Source organism: Balaenoptera musculus, chromosome 14 (assembly GCF_009873245.2).
Source record: "Balaenoptera musculus isolate JJ_BM4_2016_0621 chromosome 14, mBalMus1.pri.v3, whole genome shotgun sequence".
Lineage (NCBI taxonomy): Eukaryota > Metazoa > Chordata > Mammalia > Artiodactyla > Balaenopteridae > Balaenoptera > Balaenoptera musculus.
This window is the reverse complement of record NC_045798.1, coordinates 27202226-27220018: the sequence shown is the minus strand read 5'-3', so window position 1 is coordinate 27220018 and position 17793 is coordinate 27202226. Positions and strand designations below refer to the sequence as shown.

The window sequence follows — 17793 nt, the reverse complement described above, 5'->3', positions numbered from 1 at the left end:
TTCGAGCCCTGGTCTGGGAAGATCTCACATGCCGCAGAGCAACTGGGCCCATGAGCCACAACTACTGAGCCTGCGCGTCTGGAGCATGTGCTTCACAACAAGAGAGGCCGCGACAGTGAGAGGCCCGCGCACCGCGATGAAGAGTGGTCCCCACTTGCCGCAACTAGAGAAAGCCCTCGCACAGAAACGAAGACCCAACACAGTCATAAATAAATAAATAAATAAATTAAAAAAAAAAAAAAAAGAACGGTGGGCGAACGTGGAAGAGGGAGAAAGTAAGTGAAAGAGAAGCACTGTCCTGGCTGAGCGTAGACAGCTGCGTGTGGCTCCAAAGAGGACTCGGAGACAGGGCCAGCCGAGGAGCGGAGGTTCCCAATGGGAGAGGGCTTCCAGGAGGGCTTTACGGAGGTGGTAACCCTCCAGCTGTGTAACAGATGAGGACTTTTGGGGAGCGGGAAAGCATTCCAGGGAGGGGACAGTGTTAGCAGAAGCAAGGAGGACAGATGCAGCCAAGCGAGTGGTTGGCAGGCTGCCAGGAGTTTCTGAGCCTGAAGGGAAAGTTAGAGACCAGACCCGGACCTCTAGAGATGGATGTGGCCCTGAAGGCAGCCTTCAGCCTTCAGCCTGGGCGGCAGATGCCAGCACCTGTTGCAGAGACTGGACTGGAGGGGGCATCAGGGAAGCTGTGGCCTCAGGTGGACAGGGAGTGAGGTCAAAGGACAGTGCTAGCTGGAAACTTGGGGAGGGAGGCAGGTTCCCCAGTACCGGGGAGTGATGGGTGAGGAGGGGTGAGCCCAAGACATGGCGGTGGACAGTGGGGCTACCCTTGTCACAAGGAGCCTGGAGCAGGAGCAGGTTTAGGGAAAGACAAGACCCACCATCGCCCCAGGACGGTAAGGAGGCTGCAGATGTCCAGCTGAGGGCCTTTCTGGGGGAGTCATGCACTTCTGGAGGTGATACACCGAGTCAGAACAGGTGTGGGGAAAAGGAGGGTGGGCTGAGCGCAGAGCACAATGGTGTTCTGGGGCACCCAAGGGGGACAGGGGAGGAGTCATCTCAAAGGCCCAATGGGGCCAGGGGTAGGGGAGGCCTTTCCTCGGGGTGGCAGAAGCCAGCCTGCAGTGACTGAGGTGTGAAAGGAGGTGAGGACAGGAAGACAGGCTTCAGAGGCCCAACCTCTTAGAGGACAGATGGGACGACAGTGTGAGGGGAGAGACTGGAGGACACCTCCAGGGTAGGAGAGAGGAGCTGACGGATGGGGAGCATGAGGATGAGTGAGGGGAGGAGGTCAGGAGCAAGGGGGGCCACTGGCCAGGACTCAGGGGAGAGGACATGCCCCAGTATTCTCTAAGCTGGAGGGGCCGTCATCTCAAAATCCACCTGGATCAAGTCTGTGGTTCCCCCACAGTAACGTTCACAAGGAGAGGAGTGGCAAGGTGGGGGAGGCCTCAGAAGTGGGGTGTCCTGCCAGGGATGTGTTTGCTTCCTAGCAAATCCTCCATTCCCTGAGGGTACGAGCTTTATCCGCTCCTTCATGTCTGTATTCCTGCACCAAGAACAGGGCTGGCCTGGCTCTCAGTAGGTGCTAAGTAAATACAAGTTGAGGGAATTGGAGTAGAGAGAAATCAGAAGCAGAGAGACTGGTTAAAGGGCTGATATAGGGACTTCCCTGGTGGCACAGTGGTTAAGAATCCGCCTGCCAATGCAGGGGACATGGGTTCAGTCCCTGGTCCAGGAAGATCCCACATGCCACAGAGCAACTAAGCCCGTGCGCCACAACAACTGAGCCTGCGCTCTCGAGCCCGTGAGCCACAACTACTGAAGCCCGCACGCCTAGAGCCCGTGCTCCACAACAAGAGAAGCCACCCCAGTGAGAAGCCCACGCACCGCAACGAAGAGTAGCCCCCACTCACCGCAACTAGAGAAAGCCCAGGCGCAGAAATGAACACCCAACACAGCCAAAAATAAATAAATAAAAAATAAATAAATTTATTTTTTTAAAAAAATTAAAAAAAAAAAACAGTAGCCCCCGCTCACTGCAACTAGAGAAAGCCCGGGTGCAGCAACAAAGACGCAACACAGCCAAAAATAAATAAATAAATAAATTTTGAAAAAAAGTGGAGCACTGTTGTTTAAAATAAATACATAAATAAATTTATTTTAAAAAAATAAAAGGGCTGGTATAGATAATGGAAGATTTGAAGTCTCAACACAACGGAAAGCATCTTAAAGGAAAGGACCAATGCATTCGCCTGCACAACAGTTTGATCACAGCCATCCTAAACAAACAAAAAACAATGAGGAAACTGGCAGCGAAATTGGCAGCAAGTGGCAAATAGTACATAAAAAATCCATACAGGGAACTCCCTGGCGGTCCAGTGGTTAGGACTTGGTGCTTTCACTGCCAGGGCCAGGGTTCAATCCCTGGTTGGGGAACTAAGATTCCACAAGCTGCGTGGCGCAGCCAAAAAAAAAAGGTTTTTTTTCATACAAAACAATAAGAAACGATATTAAGATTCCATTAATTAAATGGAAATGAACATGAACAGTTAACACTCAAAAGAGGACAAAAACAGGGACTTCCCTGGTGGTCCAGTGGTTAAGATTCCACACTTCCAATTCGGGGGTCACGGGCTCAATTCCTGGTTGGGGAACTAAGATCCCACATGCTGTGCAGCACTGCCAAAAAAAAAAAAAAAAGGGACAAATACATAACTTAATACCTCAGAGAATCATCAGTATCAGTGAAAGTAAAAAAATGCAAATGACAACATATACCAATGAATGCATTTGCAACGTAACCTACAAAAGGTTATTATTCAAAATGTATAAGGGATTTCTTTTTAATAAAGAACTTTTAAAAATCAATAATTAGAAGGTCAACCAAAGGTTTCCCTGGTGGCGCAGTGGTTAAGAATCTGCCTGCCAATGCAAGGGACACAGGTTCGAGCCCTGGTCCGGGAAGATCCCACATGCTGCGGAGCAACTAAGCCCATGTGCCACAACTACTGAACCTGAGCTCTAGAGCCCGCAAGCCACAACTACTGAGCCCACGTGCCACAACTACTGAAGCCTACGCGCCTAGAGCCTATGCTCTGCAGCAAGAGAAGCCACGACAATGAGAAGCCCGCGCACCGCAATAAAGAGTAGCCCCCGCTCACCCCAATTAGAGAAAGCCTGCACACAGCAACAAAGACCCAACGCAGCCAAAAAATAAATTTAAAAAATTTATTAAAAAAAAAAGAAAGTCGGGGGCTTCCCTGGTGGTGCAGTGGTTGAGAATCTGCCTGCCAATGCAGGGGACACGGGTTCGAGCCCTGGTCTGGGAAGATCCCACATGCCACGGAGCAACTGGGCCCGTGAGCCACAATTACTGAGCCTGCGCGTCTGGAGCCTGTGCTCCGCCACAAGAGAGGCCGCGATGGTGAGAGGCCCGCGCACCGCGATGAAGAGTGGTCCCCACTTGCCGCAACTAGAGAAAGCCCTCGCACAGAAACGAAGACTCAACACAGTCATAAATAAATAAATAAATAAATAAAAGAACGTGAATTTCTTAAAAAAAAAAAAAAAAAAGAAAGTCAACCAACCAGAAAAATGGTAAAGGATCTTTACTGCAAACTCATAGAAGAGGAAGTCCCAGAGGGTGTAAACAAAGGAAGTAGAGTTCAATCACATTAATACTCAGGAAATGCAAATGCCACACCACATTTTCCTACACTGTTAAAGAAAATATTATTCTGACATTCGTTAAAACAGTAAGAAAGACTATTCAGGAAGACTATTGCAATCAGGGGTTGTCAGTAGGGGAGAGCTCAGGCTCAACTCTGGATACAGCAAAGAAAGCTGGGGATGTAAAGCAAAGGAGCAGACTGAGGGGGTCGTTGGATGTAAAATTACTAACATGAGGGACTTCTCTGGCGGTCCAGTGGTTAAGACTCTGCGCTTCCACTGCAGGGGGCACAGGTTCGATCCATGGTCGGGGAACTAAGATCCCGCATGCTGTGCGGTGGGGCCCCCCAAAAAAACTATTAACTTGAGACATCAAGGATGGGGGATTCTTACTACACTGGCCCAATGGGGTTATCCAGAGTGGGGAATGAGGAACTTGATCAGACTTCAAGGGTGGGGGGGATTCTCCCTGAACTGATTGGGCAGAATGGTTTGCCTAGGCTGGGCTAGGCAGGCCAAGAACGGGACAGGTGCCACAGCGGAGGCCTAGTCAAGAGCACTCAGAGAAGCTGACTAAAGTTTGCTCAAGGAGAGTCTTTGTCAACATCAACATGGCGAAATATAAAGTAGGGGGAGATGAAGCAGCAGTTGGTGAGGGTGGGAAAGTACATACATTGCTGATGGAAATGTAAGTTGGGACAGCCAATTTGGAGCTTAGAGTGGTTTAAAAACATGCCTGCAAAATCTTTGACTCTTCTCCCTCCAAAAGGTAAAACCCAATCTTCCTTCCTCCCCTTGAATGTGGGCTGGACTTAGTGACGGGTTCTAAGGGACAGAATGAGACAGAAGGAAATGTGTGTGACTATAAAAGGCATTGCACCTTGTGTCTTGCTCTGTCTGCGGGCCATGAGCCACCATGTCATGAAGACACTCAAGCAGCCCTGAGGAGAGGCCTGCATGGACCCAAGACCTCTGTCAAAATCAGCACCACCTTGCCAGCTAGGAGCAAGCTGCCTTGGGAGCAGATCCTCCACCCCAGCCAGGCCGTCAGAGGACTGTGGTCCTTGGAAGGAGTCCAACATCTGCCTGGAACCTCAAGAGAGACTGAGCCAGCACCTGGCTCAACCTCTCCTGAATTCCCCACAGAAAGGGTGGAAGATAATGAATGTTTATTATTGTTGTTTTAAGCTACTTGGCTGTGGTGTAATTTCTTATGCAGCAGCACTAGATAACTGATACCTAGAACAATTGGTAGTAGCTATTAACATTTAAATAAATGTACAGTGGCTCTCTGCAAGCCAACAATGCCACTTCTGGGTATCTACATTGGAGAAATACCCCAGATGGAATTGAGACAGCGTAGTGGAGGATGTTCACTGTGGCATATTTTCAATTGTGAAAAAGCAGAACCAAAGTGGATGTGAGACAGGAGGGAAGGGGGCAGGGCGCAACCTTTAAAAGAATGACACAGCCATCGAGGATATAAACTGGTTAGAACCAACTAGGTCCAAAACGGTGGAAAGTGTGTCTTCCAGTGAAACTTGAGCCTCATTATATGCTCAATATAATACATTAGCTAACTGACACAGCCACCAGGGCCAGGACAGTTCCCAGGCTGACCATAAAAGGCCAAAAAGTGGGCAGTGGTCTAATTCCTGGAAATCCCCACCCCTTCCCCAAAAGAATTGAAATAATCCTCCTGCTTAGCCTTTGAAATTACCCAGCCCTAAAAACTAACCACTCCCACAGCCCGGAGCCACTCTCACTTTCTGAGAGGGAAGCATTCTGTCTATGGAATGTATACCTCTCTAAATAAACTCCTTTTCACTTTACTGTGGCTCACTCCTGAATTCTTTCCTGCACGAAGCCAAGGACCCTCACTTGGCAGCCAGTCCCAGGGACTCGCCCGATTCCTGGGACATGACCATCCTCTCACACCCCCTTCTCCTGCAACATATGTCCATAAATAAACCGGGCTGCATCGGTTCTGTGGGATGACCTGCAGCAGGTAATCTAGGGGCTGTGATGCAGCAATGACTCTTTTTTTCTTTTGGCCATGCAGCGCAACTTGTGAGATCTTAGTTCCCTGACCAGGGCCCAGGGATCGAACCCTTGCCCCCTGCAGTGGAAGCATGGAGCCTTAACCATTGGACCACCAGGGAAGTCCCCCCGCCACGACCTTTGTTTTGGAAGCTCAGGTTCTTTATGTCTTATCACAGAAAGAATTCAGTGAGAGACAAAAAGTGATAGGTAAGAAGTGGATTTATTTAGAGGAATACACACTCCACAGACAGAGTGTGGGCCCTCTCAGAAGGTAAGAGGCCCTGAAATATGGGGTGGTTAGTTTTACTTTTTAATAAATTTATTTATTTTATTTTTTTATTTTTGGCTGTGTTGGGTCTTTGCTGCTGCACATGGGCTTTCTCTAGTTGCGGCGAGCAGGGGCTACTCTTCGTTGCAGTGTGCGGGCTTCTCATTGCAGAGCACGCACGCGCTCTAGGCGCGCGGGCTTCAGTAGTTGCGGCACGTGGGCTCAGTAGTTGTGGCTCACAGGCTCTAGAGCACAGGCTCAGTAGTTGTGGTGCACGGGCTCTACAGCACAGGCTCAGTAGTTGCGGCGCACAGGCTTAGTTGCTCTGCCGCATGTGGGATCTTCCCGGACCAGGGCTTGAACCCGTGTCCCCTGCATTGGCAGGTGGATTCTCAACCACTGTGCCACAAGGGAAGCCCCCCGGGTGGTTAGTTTTTATGGGCTGGGTAATTTCATAGACTAAGGAGTGGGAGGATTATACCAACTATCTTGAAGAAGGGGCGGAGATTTCCAGGAAGTGGGCCATAGCCCACTTTGTGGCCTTTGATGGTCCTCCTCAGAACTGTCAAGGTGCCTGTGGGTGTGTCATTTAGATGCTAATGTATTACAATGAGAGTATAATGAGGCTCAAGGTCCACTGGAAGTCAAATCTTCCACCATCTTGGGCCTCGTTGGTTCTAACCAGTTTTTGTCCTGTCCTCAATGGCTATGTCATTCTTTTAAAGGTTGTGCCCTGCCCCCTTCCCTCCTATTTCAGATTGGCATATGATCTTTTTTCTTCTTTTTAATTTATTTATTTTATTTGTTTATTTTTGGCTGCTTTGGGTCTTCATTGCTGCGCATGGGCTTTCTCTAGTTGCGGTGAGCGGGGGCTACTCTTTGTTGCGGTGCGCGGGCTTCTCCTCAGGCTCCAGGCGCCCGGGCTTCAGCAGTTGTGGCTCGCGGGCTCTAGAGCGCAGGCTCAGTAGCTGTGGCGCACAGGCTTAGTTGCTCCATGGCATGTGGGATCTTCCTGGACCAGGGCTCGAACCCGTGTCCCCTGCATTGACAGGCGGATTCTTAACAACTGTGCCACCAGGGAAGCCCTTGGCATATGATCTTGCTGTTAAAATTGTGTGTATTTTACACCCATTACAGTTGTCTGTATATAGATTTGCCCATGATGTAGTTCTATACTCTAAATTATAATTAAAATTCTGGTTAATAAGGAGTTGTTAATACTTGAGACAATGCTTCTGCTATGATGTAAGTTTAAATACAGGATCCAGATGGCATCCAACTCATGACTTGTTTTATTTTTTAAACTAACGGTGGGGGAGAGGGGAAATTTACCTAAATATGAACATTGGCGGCCTCAGTGATGGGATTTACAATGTTTGGTCCTTTCTAAAGTTTCTACTGTGTGCTGCTTTTAGAAGCAATAACTGCCCCCCAACACCACACTCATAAATGATTGCAGGCTCCAGGCCAAACACAGAAGAGGGGTTACATCTAGCAGGTGCTGGGATGGAAGTGAAACAGGAGGGAAGCGGGCAGGGCACAACCTTTAAAAAAAAAATGACATAGCCGTTGAGGACAGGACAAAAACTTGTTAGAAGCGACGAGGTCTAAGATGGTGGAAGATTTGACTTCCAGTGGACCTTGAGCCTCATTATATGCTCATTGTAATACATTAGCATCTAAATGACACACCCACAGGCGCCATGACAATTCCGAGGCTGACCATAAAAAGCCAACTTCCTGGAAACCTCCGCCCCTTCATCAAGATAGTTGGAATAATCCTCCTACTCATTAGCCTATGAAATTACCCAGCCCATAAAAGCTAACCACCGCATATTTGGGGGCTGCCCTCACCTTTTGAGATGGACCACGTTCTGCCTATGGAATGTGTATCTCTCTAAATAAATCCGCTTCTCACCTATCACTTTGCCTCTAGCTGAATTCCTTCTGCGCTGAGACATAAAGAACCTGAGCTTTGTTAAATCCTGAGACCAGGTGTGCGATTTCAATTAAAAGACAGTGGGTTTGAGTCCCAATCTGAGTTTTGGCTGGGTTCAAATCCCATCTGAGGTGTGTGGTTTCAGGAGGGGCAGGTCAGCACCTTCCAGGGACTGAGCACCAAAGTGAGGAGGGATATCAGAGGGGTCCCTATGTGAGGCTGGAAGGAGAGAGCCAGAGCCTCTGAGAGGGTGTGCAATGCTCTCTAGGGGGAATATTCCTCCACCTGTGAAGCTTCCAGCTCCTGCCTCCTGCAGGGCCCAGGATGGTGTCCACCAAATGTGTGGCCAGTGACAGGGTCCAGCTATGGCAAGGTAGCCTCAGGAACCAGCAGAACAGAGATTTAGCCCAGCCAGGGGCCAGCCCCAAGTGGTGTGGGATACAGTCACGCCTCTGGCCAGCTTCAGCTTCCTCCATCATTTCCTCCCCAGGGTCTAAACCATGCAGGTCCATTTCAGGATCGACTTTCCTGTGGCCTCCCTCTCTCCCCAAGGCCAAGAGGTCTGTAGCTGTCTCTACCTCTCTTTTCCTCGTCACCATCCAAAGTCTAACCAAGGTGTCACCACCTCTGGGCCCCAGAGGAAGGGATAAGTAGAAATAGAAGACTGGAGCAAACACCAAAGGGTGTAGCACTTAAGTTTATCCTGATGACAAATTCTTGACAACATTCTGGACCTGTTTGTCTCAGGGCCCAACAGTAAGGACAGGAAAGAATCACTGGATTGGAGACATACAATATCCATAGCCAATATTTAATTCATGAATCACTCAGCTTATTGCACACAATTAGCACACGACACAGGTTAGTTGAAGTAGGGAAAAGAGGGTCACAAACCACTCTGAGGAGAAGTCAGGAAGGAGGTGTCTCTGCACAAGCAGGGTCTCCAGTCCAGCAATGGGTCTCTGGATAAGCAGAGTGGGAAGTAGCTCTCTGGCAGCCTTCATCTGGAACACTCTGAGTTACTCAGCTTGGTGGTCTCTTTTTAAGGAGCAACGGTTATGCCCAGGGGAGGGGATCTCGCCTTTATCAGTTGCTCCTTCTGTTCCAGTGACATACGTTGCCCAACAGCTTTCTTATCTAAAGTAACACTCTCAGTTTATCACAGACACTCCCAGTTCTTTAGTGATGTTTCAAAACAACTAATATGGAAATTCACATTGGCCACTGTGACTCCATTTTGAACTACTAAACTTAGCTTAACATACCTTAAATCCTATAGGTTTCATACATGATGAGTAGGAATCATAACATAAAAGAAATCACATCCTAACAGGGCCTCTGTCTGTCAGTCTGTCCGTGAATCTATGTGCCGTGCTCTGTCCCCCTTCCTAGAACCAGAGTGCAGGGACTTCCCCGGTGGCGCAGTGGATAAGACTCTGCACTCCCCCCCCAAAAAAAAAAGAACCAGTGTGCAGAATAGGGAGAGATGTCCTGGGGTCCCCGTTAACAAGCTCACTTGAGTTGGATGTGATGTCCATCTTCTTCTTCCAAAAGCCCCAAGGGTCTAAGGATTTGACAGTGAGGGCTGGCTTTGCCAATGGAATTGTAAGACCAAAGTTTTCCATAAATTGGTAAATGGAATCTGCAGGGCTGAGGATTTAAATAACAAAACGCTTCTGAAGTCCAAATACAATATAGGACACACCGCAGTTATACCTTTCCAGTGATTCACAGAGAAACATTTATAGGTCAACTTAAAAATGTTCATGACAGTGGTGATGGTTGCACAACCTTATGAATATGTGACTATAGCAAAAAACACTGAATTTTAAAAGGGTGAATTATATGGTATGTGCATTAGATCTGTTTTATTAAATGTGCAAGAGGGATAGAGACAGGGTGATGAACCATTCTGGTCAGCCTGGGAGTCATCAAGACACGGACTTTCAGAGCTAAAGCCAGGAGAGTCCTGGGCAAACCAGGACAAGTTGATCACCCTAGGGACAGATTTTTTTTTTTTTTTTGGTGGCCACGTGGCTTGTGGGATCCTAGTTCCCCGACCAGGGATCGAACCCGGGCCCTGGCAGTGAAAGCACGTAGTCCCAACCACTGGACAGACAGGGAATTCCCAGGACAGAATTTTAAAAAATTATTTTAGAAAGAATGAGAGCAAAAAAGTTTGAAGCTGTGAACAGCTCTCCTATCAATGCAAAACCTGAAACCTGAGGGCAAGAGGGGCCCCTTTGGGGAACCTGCTCACTCCCTCCTCTCCCAATCCCTCCCTCCCACCCCCTACTCCTGCCTGGGGCTCAGGGACACGGGGTGGACACAGCCCCTCCTGGGCCAGGCACTTATTAGGCATCAGTAGGTGCCAGTTCACTTTCTGTGAGGCCCATCTTGGTGATTGTCTATTTAGTACTTGTGGACCTAAGTTGGGCTTAGGATTTTTGTCACCTGCCTTCCCTCCGCAGGGCCACAGACAAGGCCCCATAGGTTCAGTCTGGCAGAATTTTTATCCTCCTAAAAGTATCCTCAGGCTTCACCCCCTGTCCATTCCCGCCTGCCTCCAACTCCCCTGCCTCCTCCACTCAGCAAGTTGGTGCACTGTCGGCGAGCATCTGGAAGGTGTTCTCCTGTTGGGCCAAACAGGAAAGCCTGTGTCTAAAAATTAACAGTGTGGTTTGGGTTCCTCACATCTCCAACCCCTACAAAATATAGCCATTGGTGGGATATGAGATTCCAAAAGTCTAATGGAGAGAAGCATCGTCTGGTCCCTCTTGGGATGCGGCGTTGGAAGGCAGCCTCCGGGAAGTAGGGCCCGGATCGTGCGGGCACAGTAGGGGCACAGCAGGTGGCTGATAAATCTCTGATAAACAATCTCTCCACGGCATCCGCTCAGGTAGCGGGCGGCCGCGCGCGGCCTCCCCGAGGGGTGCGGATCCCCTGGACTTGCAGGGCCAGCCCACAGTAGGGCCGCAGGCTAGGCACTCGACGAGGTGCAGCTGCCGTCAGTCTCGGGCGGCTGGGAGCGCGGCGGGGGTGGGGCTCCCTGGTGCCCGCGGACTCCATTTCCCACAGGCCCCCGCTCGCGCCTCAGTTCCCACAATCCCCGCTCCGCTTCCGGCGCGGCCGGGACGCAGCCGACGGCTTCCGGGTTTGGGCCTGGCGCTGCGGTTGAGGCGGCGGCTTCCGAGCGGGCCGCGGGCGGTAGGAGCGGGGCACCGGCATGGACGTTTCGGGGCAGGAGACTGACTGGCGGAGCGCCGCCTTCCGGCAGAAGCTGGTCAGCCAAATGTGAGTAGGGGCCGGGGTGGCGGCGCGACCCCCGGCCTTCCCCTCCTCATCTTTCCTCTCAGCCCTCCTCGCGGAGGGGGAGGCGCGGCCGGACCGGGGGGTTCCGGGCGCCGGATCGCGGGGTACCGGGGCGCGGCCCTCCTCTCTTTTCCCTTCGGTCTCCGCTGCCGCGGTCGCGGGTTAGCGTTCCTGGGCCGAACTCTGCCAGCCGGCGAGCCCCGGCTTCTGAGTCATCGTCCTGAGCTTTCTCATTCGTCATTTGTGTGCTTGGGAGGCAACCTTTCCTTAGCTCTGCGCCCCACTGCGGACGGAGGAGACCGGGGCCGCCAGTGGCGGCTTCTGCAGGTGTGGGCGCTTTGCGATTCCTCCTCGGAGAAAGCGCCTCGGGGCGAGGGCGGAGGGGGTGGGCGGAAGGGGAGGTGGGGGCGAGAATCTACGGGTGACCCCCTCCCCCTCGTGGACTTCGCCGGAGGGTGGCAGGAAGAGGCTGTCAGGAAGCGACCTTCGGTCGGGAGTGGGAGTGAAGAGCTGGGGTTGGTGCCTCCTCTTCAGTCTCAGCTGCTGAGACCATCGATGCAGGGGCTGCCGGGCGCCTTGGGCTTCGTGCGCGGAGCTTCCGCTCCTCCGCACCGGCTGCTTGTTGGTTTAATGTCTTCTACCGGGCTTGCCGGACCGGCGGGCTGTGCTGGCGAGGATCAGCCCCTGACCTTGGGGGACGCGCCGCAGCCAAGGCGCAGTTACAGGGCAGGCTTTCTCCTACTGGAATTTACAGTCTGCTTGAGCAGGCCAGAAACAGTTTTGGGGAGTAGGCGGCGAATAAACTGAGCCCCAGAATGATAAGTAGGAGTGTGAAGGGCCATCACTGCAAGCTGAGGAGTGGGGAGCGTGAGTGCCCACCGCGTGGACGACCTCGTGCTAGGCTGAGTTTGAGGAGATGATCGTGCAAGGAGAGCCAGCGGGGGCTGACCCGTTAGCGGTGGGAGTGCTGTGCTGGGGAGATGAGCCTCTATTTGGCATGGGGCCTGCTTTGAGGTGGTGAGATGCCAGAGTTGGGAAGATCCCCTTAGTCCCCGGAGATGGATCAAGAACAGAGGAGAGAGGCCAGTGAGGCCCATTATGAGAGTTTTGAGATTTTGGGGTCTGGGGACCTGTCGTTTTTCATGCCTGTATTCCCTCTGCTAGAGCACTGTGTGTCACATCGCTCCATAAAATGGTTGTGGAATGACCTAGTCAGGCAAGAGATTCTAAAGGCCTGCATTAGGCAGTGGTAGAAACTGAAAGAAGAAGACGATTCCAGAGAAAGCAGAGAGCGAGCGCAGATGGTCCTTGATGACTAACTGGATGGAGGGGGTGGGGTGCAGCAGTGTGCAAGGAAGGAAGTGGGGCGGAAGGCAGGGAAGCTCTCAGTCCAGTTCAGGCAGTGGGGACTGGAGAGCTAGGCTCCGGGCCCTGTGGTGGAATCGTCTGGGGACAATTGTGCCGATATTGCAGAATCAGTGAATGTTGGAGTTACCAATCGATGAAATCTTGAGGATTGACCCACTTAAGGGCTCTTGTAAGAAAGGCCCCCAGGGCAGAGAGTCCTCTTTGAGGGAGCCCAAAATTTAAGGACGGGAAGAATGAGTTGCCACCAAAGGAAACGGGGCAGGTGGGGGAGTGTCAGAGGGCTGGGGGGGCCATTGAAGAGGACCGACTGAGTACTTCTTGATTCAGCCTCCTTCTGCTTCTAGAGAAACTGGGTTCTTTTTTTTTTTGCCAGATTACTGCTTGGGTATTACTCTTCTGTTGCTGCCAACAAACTGTGTTGCTTGAAAACAACACAGGTGTATTATCTGACAGTTTCTGTAGATCAGAGGTCTAAGTGGGCTCAGCTGAATCTTCTCAGGGTCTTACAGGGCCGAAATCAAGATATTGGCAGGTGCATTTCTTCCTGGAGGCTCTGGGGTAGAATTTGCTTTCAAGCTCATTCAGGTTGTTGGCTAAATTCAGTTCCATGGAGATGGAAGACTGAGGCGAAATCGTTCCTAACTGGCTGTTAACCTTTCCGAGGTCAGTCTTTGTTCCCAGGGGCTGCCTCCATTCTCTGTCACACTTTCTATGTGGCCCCCTCCAGCAAGGATGGGCTCTTCTGCCCCATTTCTCTGCCTTCAACCAGAGAAAATAATTCTCTACTAAAGGCTCAGATTAGATTGAGCCCACCTGGATAATCCAGGATGATGTCCCTACTTTCACATCTATAGCCTTAATTACATCTGGAAAGGCCCTTCTGCATCTACTGTTGGCGTGTTCCCGGGGTTAAGGCCTGGGCACTCTAGGGAGCCCTTCCGCGGGCCACCACTGGGATGAGCAGTTTCAGAGGCTTTCTGCCTGACATCATGTGGGTGTTCTCAGTTCTCAGATTTGTCTGTTTTTCCTCCAGGTTTCACTTTGAAAGCCGTGATTCTTGGTGCCTTGATTTATTGTGTTCACAGCATTAAAAAAGAAGGTCAGGATACCTGACATGTTGTTAATTCTGACTTTCTCCAGTGTTTATGCTGTTGTTTAAAGTTGGCCGAGTTGGGAAATGTTTTTTTTGTTTTTGTTTTTTTTTGGCCGCACCACACGGCATGTGGGGGATCTTAGTTCCCAGACCAGGGATCAAACCCGTGCCCCCCTGCATTGGAAGCATGGAGTCTTAACCACTGGACTGCCAGGGACGTCCCTTGGGAAATGTTTTGAACCGAGGTAATTTACAGTTGAATGAGGGAAGCCAAGCAAAGACCTGGGAAGTTTCAGTGGGAGGGGAAGCATCTGAGAGCCGGCTCCCTGTCCTCACCTGGCTCTCTTGAGTAGCTCCCGAGAGAGAATAGGCTGAATAAACGGCTCCTGGCTTCAACTGAGGAAAAGCAGTTTGGAGTTGGGGCTGGTTAGGAGGGCCCTTGAAGGGACTCTAGTGCAGCCTCTTCTTAGCCCTGCGCTGCCTCTGCCTCCTCCGGGCCTCCCCGGACTTCTGCCTCCACTCACTCACCACTGCCCTGCTGACAACCCATCAGTGACTGTCCTCAGAGTCAGAACAGAGCTCCAGATCTCCCCTGCCACCCCCACCCCAGCCTGGCCTAGCCACCTCCTCTCATACCCCCACCCCGTTCCACCCTCTCTGGTCTTTCAGCTTCTTGAGCATTCCAAATTCTTTCTTTGTTCTCTCCCTTTAAACAATTTGTTATCGAGTGTGAGTGTTTAAGATATTCCACAATGGGTAGACTTCCCCTCACTGTATTCATGACTAGTTCCTTTTCCTCGTTGACATGTCTGCTTAAATATCAAATACTCAAGATCTTTTTCTGCCCACCCTGCCTAAAGTGGGTCACCCCCTGATATCTTGTATCTCAGCCCCTTTGAGTTTCCCGTTCAGACTCCAATCCTGTGAAGCATGGCACCTGGCGTATAAACCACTTGCTAAATAGTGCAAGAGTAGGTATTTTCCTGGGGGTTGTGTGTGCCACCTTCTCAACGACAGTGGCCTTCATTACCTGCGCCAGCATCCATTGTGAAGCTTGGGAACACCCACTTTCTCCATGTGTGAGCTGAGTGACCTTGGATATGTCACCTTTCTGGGTCATCTCCCTCATCCATGCGAAGGCAGGATTCCAGTCTGTCTCACAGGGGTGGTGGGAGGGAAAAGGAAGAGACCTCCACTCGCGCCCTAGCAGAGGGCTCGGGACTCAGTGATGTGTCCCCTGACACACCCTCCCTAGGCCCTGGCAGGAGAAGGAGCCTTGGGGAGTGAAGGTGGAACCTCTGAGTCTGGTTAGGGGATTGATGACACAGGAGCCTCTGGGGAGGGTAGTTGTGAAACTCTTGGTGGGTTCAGATGGGCTTTTTGTGGAACATCCACTTTCCCTGCAGGACCACAGGAGCAGCCCCCCTTAGAGCCCCCGAACTGGTCATTGTGGGCCTTGGGCCTGCCTCCTGGGGTGTTGGGTTAGTGTTGAGCACGCGTGTCTGGTCTGTCAGCTCCCGGAGAACAAGCGTGTGTGAGAAGTGAGCAGCGCCTCGCATGCCACGGGGTTGGCGAATGGTGAATACATGAAAGGACCACCTTGATCATCTCTTCCCATCTTAGTCTTGAGACTTTTGTACCTCCCACCCCTCAGTACAGCAGATTGCATCTTTAGGCGTGGAGTAAGTAAATGTCTGCTGGGCTGAACAGATCGCAAGGGGAGGACACCCTGGGGGAGGGCAGCCCTGATCAGGGTTCCAGTCAGGGGCCACGAAGGGCTGAGGGAGTGTGGAGCAGAGTGAGGGCAGACCGGTCAGCTGCCTCTTCTGCCAAGGCCCCCTAGGGAGGTGTGAGCTCCAGGTCGGGGACCTAGGAGGTGTGGAGATTTCAGCCTAGACCAGAAGGAGAAAGTTGAGTGCTATTTAGCCAGAAACAAAATGAAACAAAGCAAAAAAGCAGAAGAGAACAGACAACCAAACAGCAACTTCCAAGGGTCTGGAGAGGTCTTCAGAAGGACGGGGAGTGTCCTGAAACTTGCACGTCCGGATCCTGCCTGTGGCTTGTGGTCCCTCCCACGGGCAGAAGCCACTGAGTCTTGGCCGACCCTTTTCTGTGGCTTAGCCCACCCAGGCCTCCCAGCAGCCCTGTGCCTCCCTGGTGTGACTCTGGCCCTTGTTCTCCAGCGGGGAAGCTGCTGAGCCCACCGCTTTCTTCATAGCCCAGTTGTCATCCGCGTGACTGGGCTGATGTCTGTGTACAGCCCACCTCCAGAATGTCCGTGCCCCGAGGCCAGGGGCCCTGTCTGGTCACCACAAGTCCCAGCGAAGAAACTAGAAAGTGATTGGTGAGACACTGACTTCCGAGTCCTGACCCTTGGCTCTACTGCCTCAGGCCAGGAGTGACAGTGACATGAGAGGATGGGAGCCCTCCGTCATCCAGGTTTTTTTCAACAGCAGCGACAACAGTAGCTGAAATGTGGGAGTGTGCTGTGCACCCTGCTCTAGGAGTTGTCGTGTTGGCTCACCCACAGCCTCTGTGCTGGCCCTGAGAGTGGGCGGGCGCACTTGTTACTCCCGTGTAGGGTGAGGAAACTGAGGCATGGATGCGTGTCACAGAGGAGTGCTTGCTGAACCGTAGCAGGACTGGAGAGGCAAACCACTTTTTCACCTGAAAGAGTGGTCACGCCTCTTTTGGGGAAGCGGGGAGACGGCCCTGGAAGTTAACCCAAGCCAGGTGCACCGAGAGAGCCCGCTGGAGGAGCTGCTGCCGGTAGGCATCCTGTTGGCAGTTTTAGCAACTCCCCATGGGTCACTGGGCCCCAAAGGGTGGCAGGCCCCTCTGCTGCAGTTGGCACAACACTGCTGGCACAGCACCGCAAGCCCCGGCTGATCTTTGGCCTCTGCACAGGCTGCAGCCAGTCCCCAGCTACACCAGCATCCTTTCATAGGTGACCCCACTCCCCTACCAGCTGCATCCCTTACGTCCATTCCTGGTCAGAAGTCTTCCAGCTGTTACTGCCATTCCTGACCTGGTGGCTATGGCTCGTCCAGGACCCATGGTGGTCATTCTGGGGTGGGAAGGACCGTGACCACGTGATTATTTTCCTGCCCTGGTCATGAAGGGCAAGGGGTACCTGCCCCTGAAAAGCATTCCTCAGGGCAGTGATATTGGTTACGTACCTAGAGGGTCGATTTTTAAAGGAATTCTGCTGGATTTTTAAAAATTCAATATGGATCATAGGGCCGAGTAGTTTAAAGACCCCATGCCTGTGTGTTCACCACTCAGCTTCAAGTTGTCAACTCTTGCTTCACGGACTCCACCCTCTTTCTCCAGTCACTTTGATGCCCAGAATGTATGCATGGCAGCCTATGGATTCAGCTCTGAGCTGGGATCCCTCCTCCAGGGTCTGTGCCTGCCTGCTGCCCCCACCGTGCCAGGCTGCCCCAGATCCTCACAGGAGCCCCGTTCTTGACCTGGTCGCCCTGCCTCCTGCTTGTTCCCCTGTCTGAGAGACCTGTCTTTCCCGTGGCTGAGCGCTTGCAGTCCTATCCCACTCGCCCTCCCAGGACACCCAGCCACCCACCATGCCCCTCTCTTTACCCATGCTCTGTTACCGGTTTGCATCTGAATTGTTTGAACACTTGTTTGCCCCGGTCTGAACCCCTCGTGGCAGGGACACTATGAGAGTTTCTGAATCAGAGTTGATTCCTGCCTCTCCAAGAGTGACGGTGGGCCAACCTGATGGGCCTTCACCTCAGAGTTGGAAAAAGTCATAGCACTGCGCATGCAGGGATGCTGGCAAACTGGCATCCTCAGGAGCCGTGGAACATGGGGTACAGGCTGAGTTTGTTAAATAGACATCTTTGGCTGGTTATCTGAGTGATTTTAATTTTCTTTGTAATTTTTAGTATATATATGTATGTGTGTCGCTTGTTAACAGTAAACATATATTTCTTTCGTAATCAGAAATCTTTTGAAGGAGAGGTAGACCCTGTCTACAGATGAGGAGGAGGTGAGCCGTGGTCACAGGCAGCTGCCATAAGGTGGAAAGTCGCCATGTGCTTTGTGTCACGGTGGGTGTCCTCCGTCACCTGGGCCAGG

General features: G+C 51.7%; 1 protein-coding gene across 1 annotated transcript in view; it reads left to right on the top strand.

Moving 5' to 3' along the window:
- The first annotated feature begins 10227 nt into the window (after positions 1 to 10227).
- The window catches only part of MED15 (mediator complex subunit 15), a 63671-nt gene continuing 56105 nt past the window's right edge, over positions 10228 to 17793 (top strand). The window contains 1 exon segment of the mRNA XM_036874825.1: positions 10228 to 11213. Within this exon segment, the coding sequence (XP_036730720.1) occupies positions 11146 to 11213 (68 nt within the window). The 5' untranslated portion in view covers positions 10228 to 11145.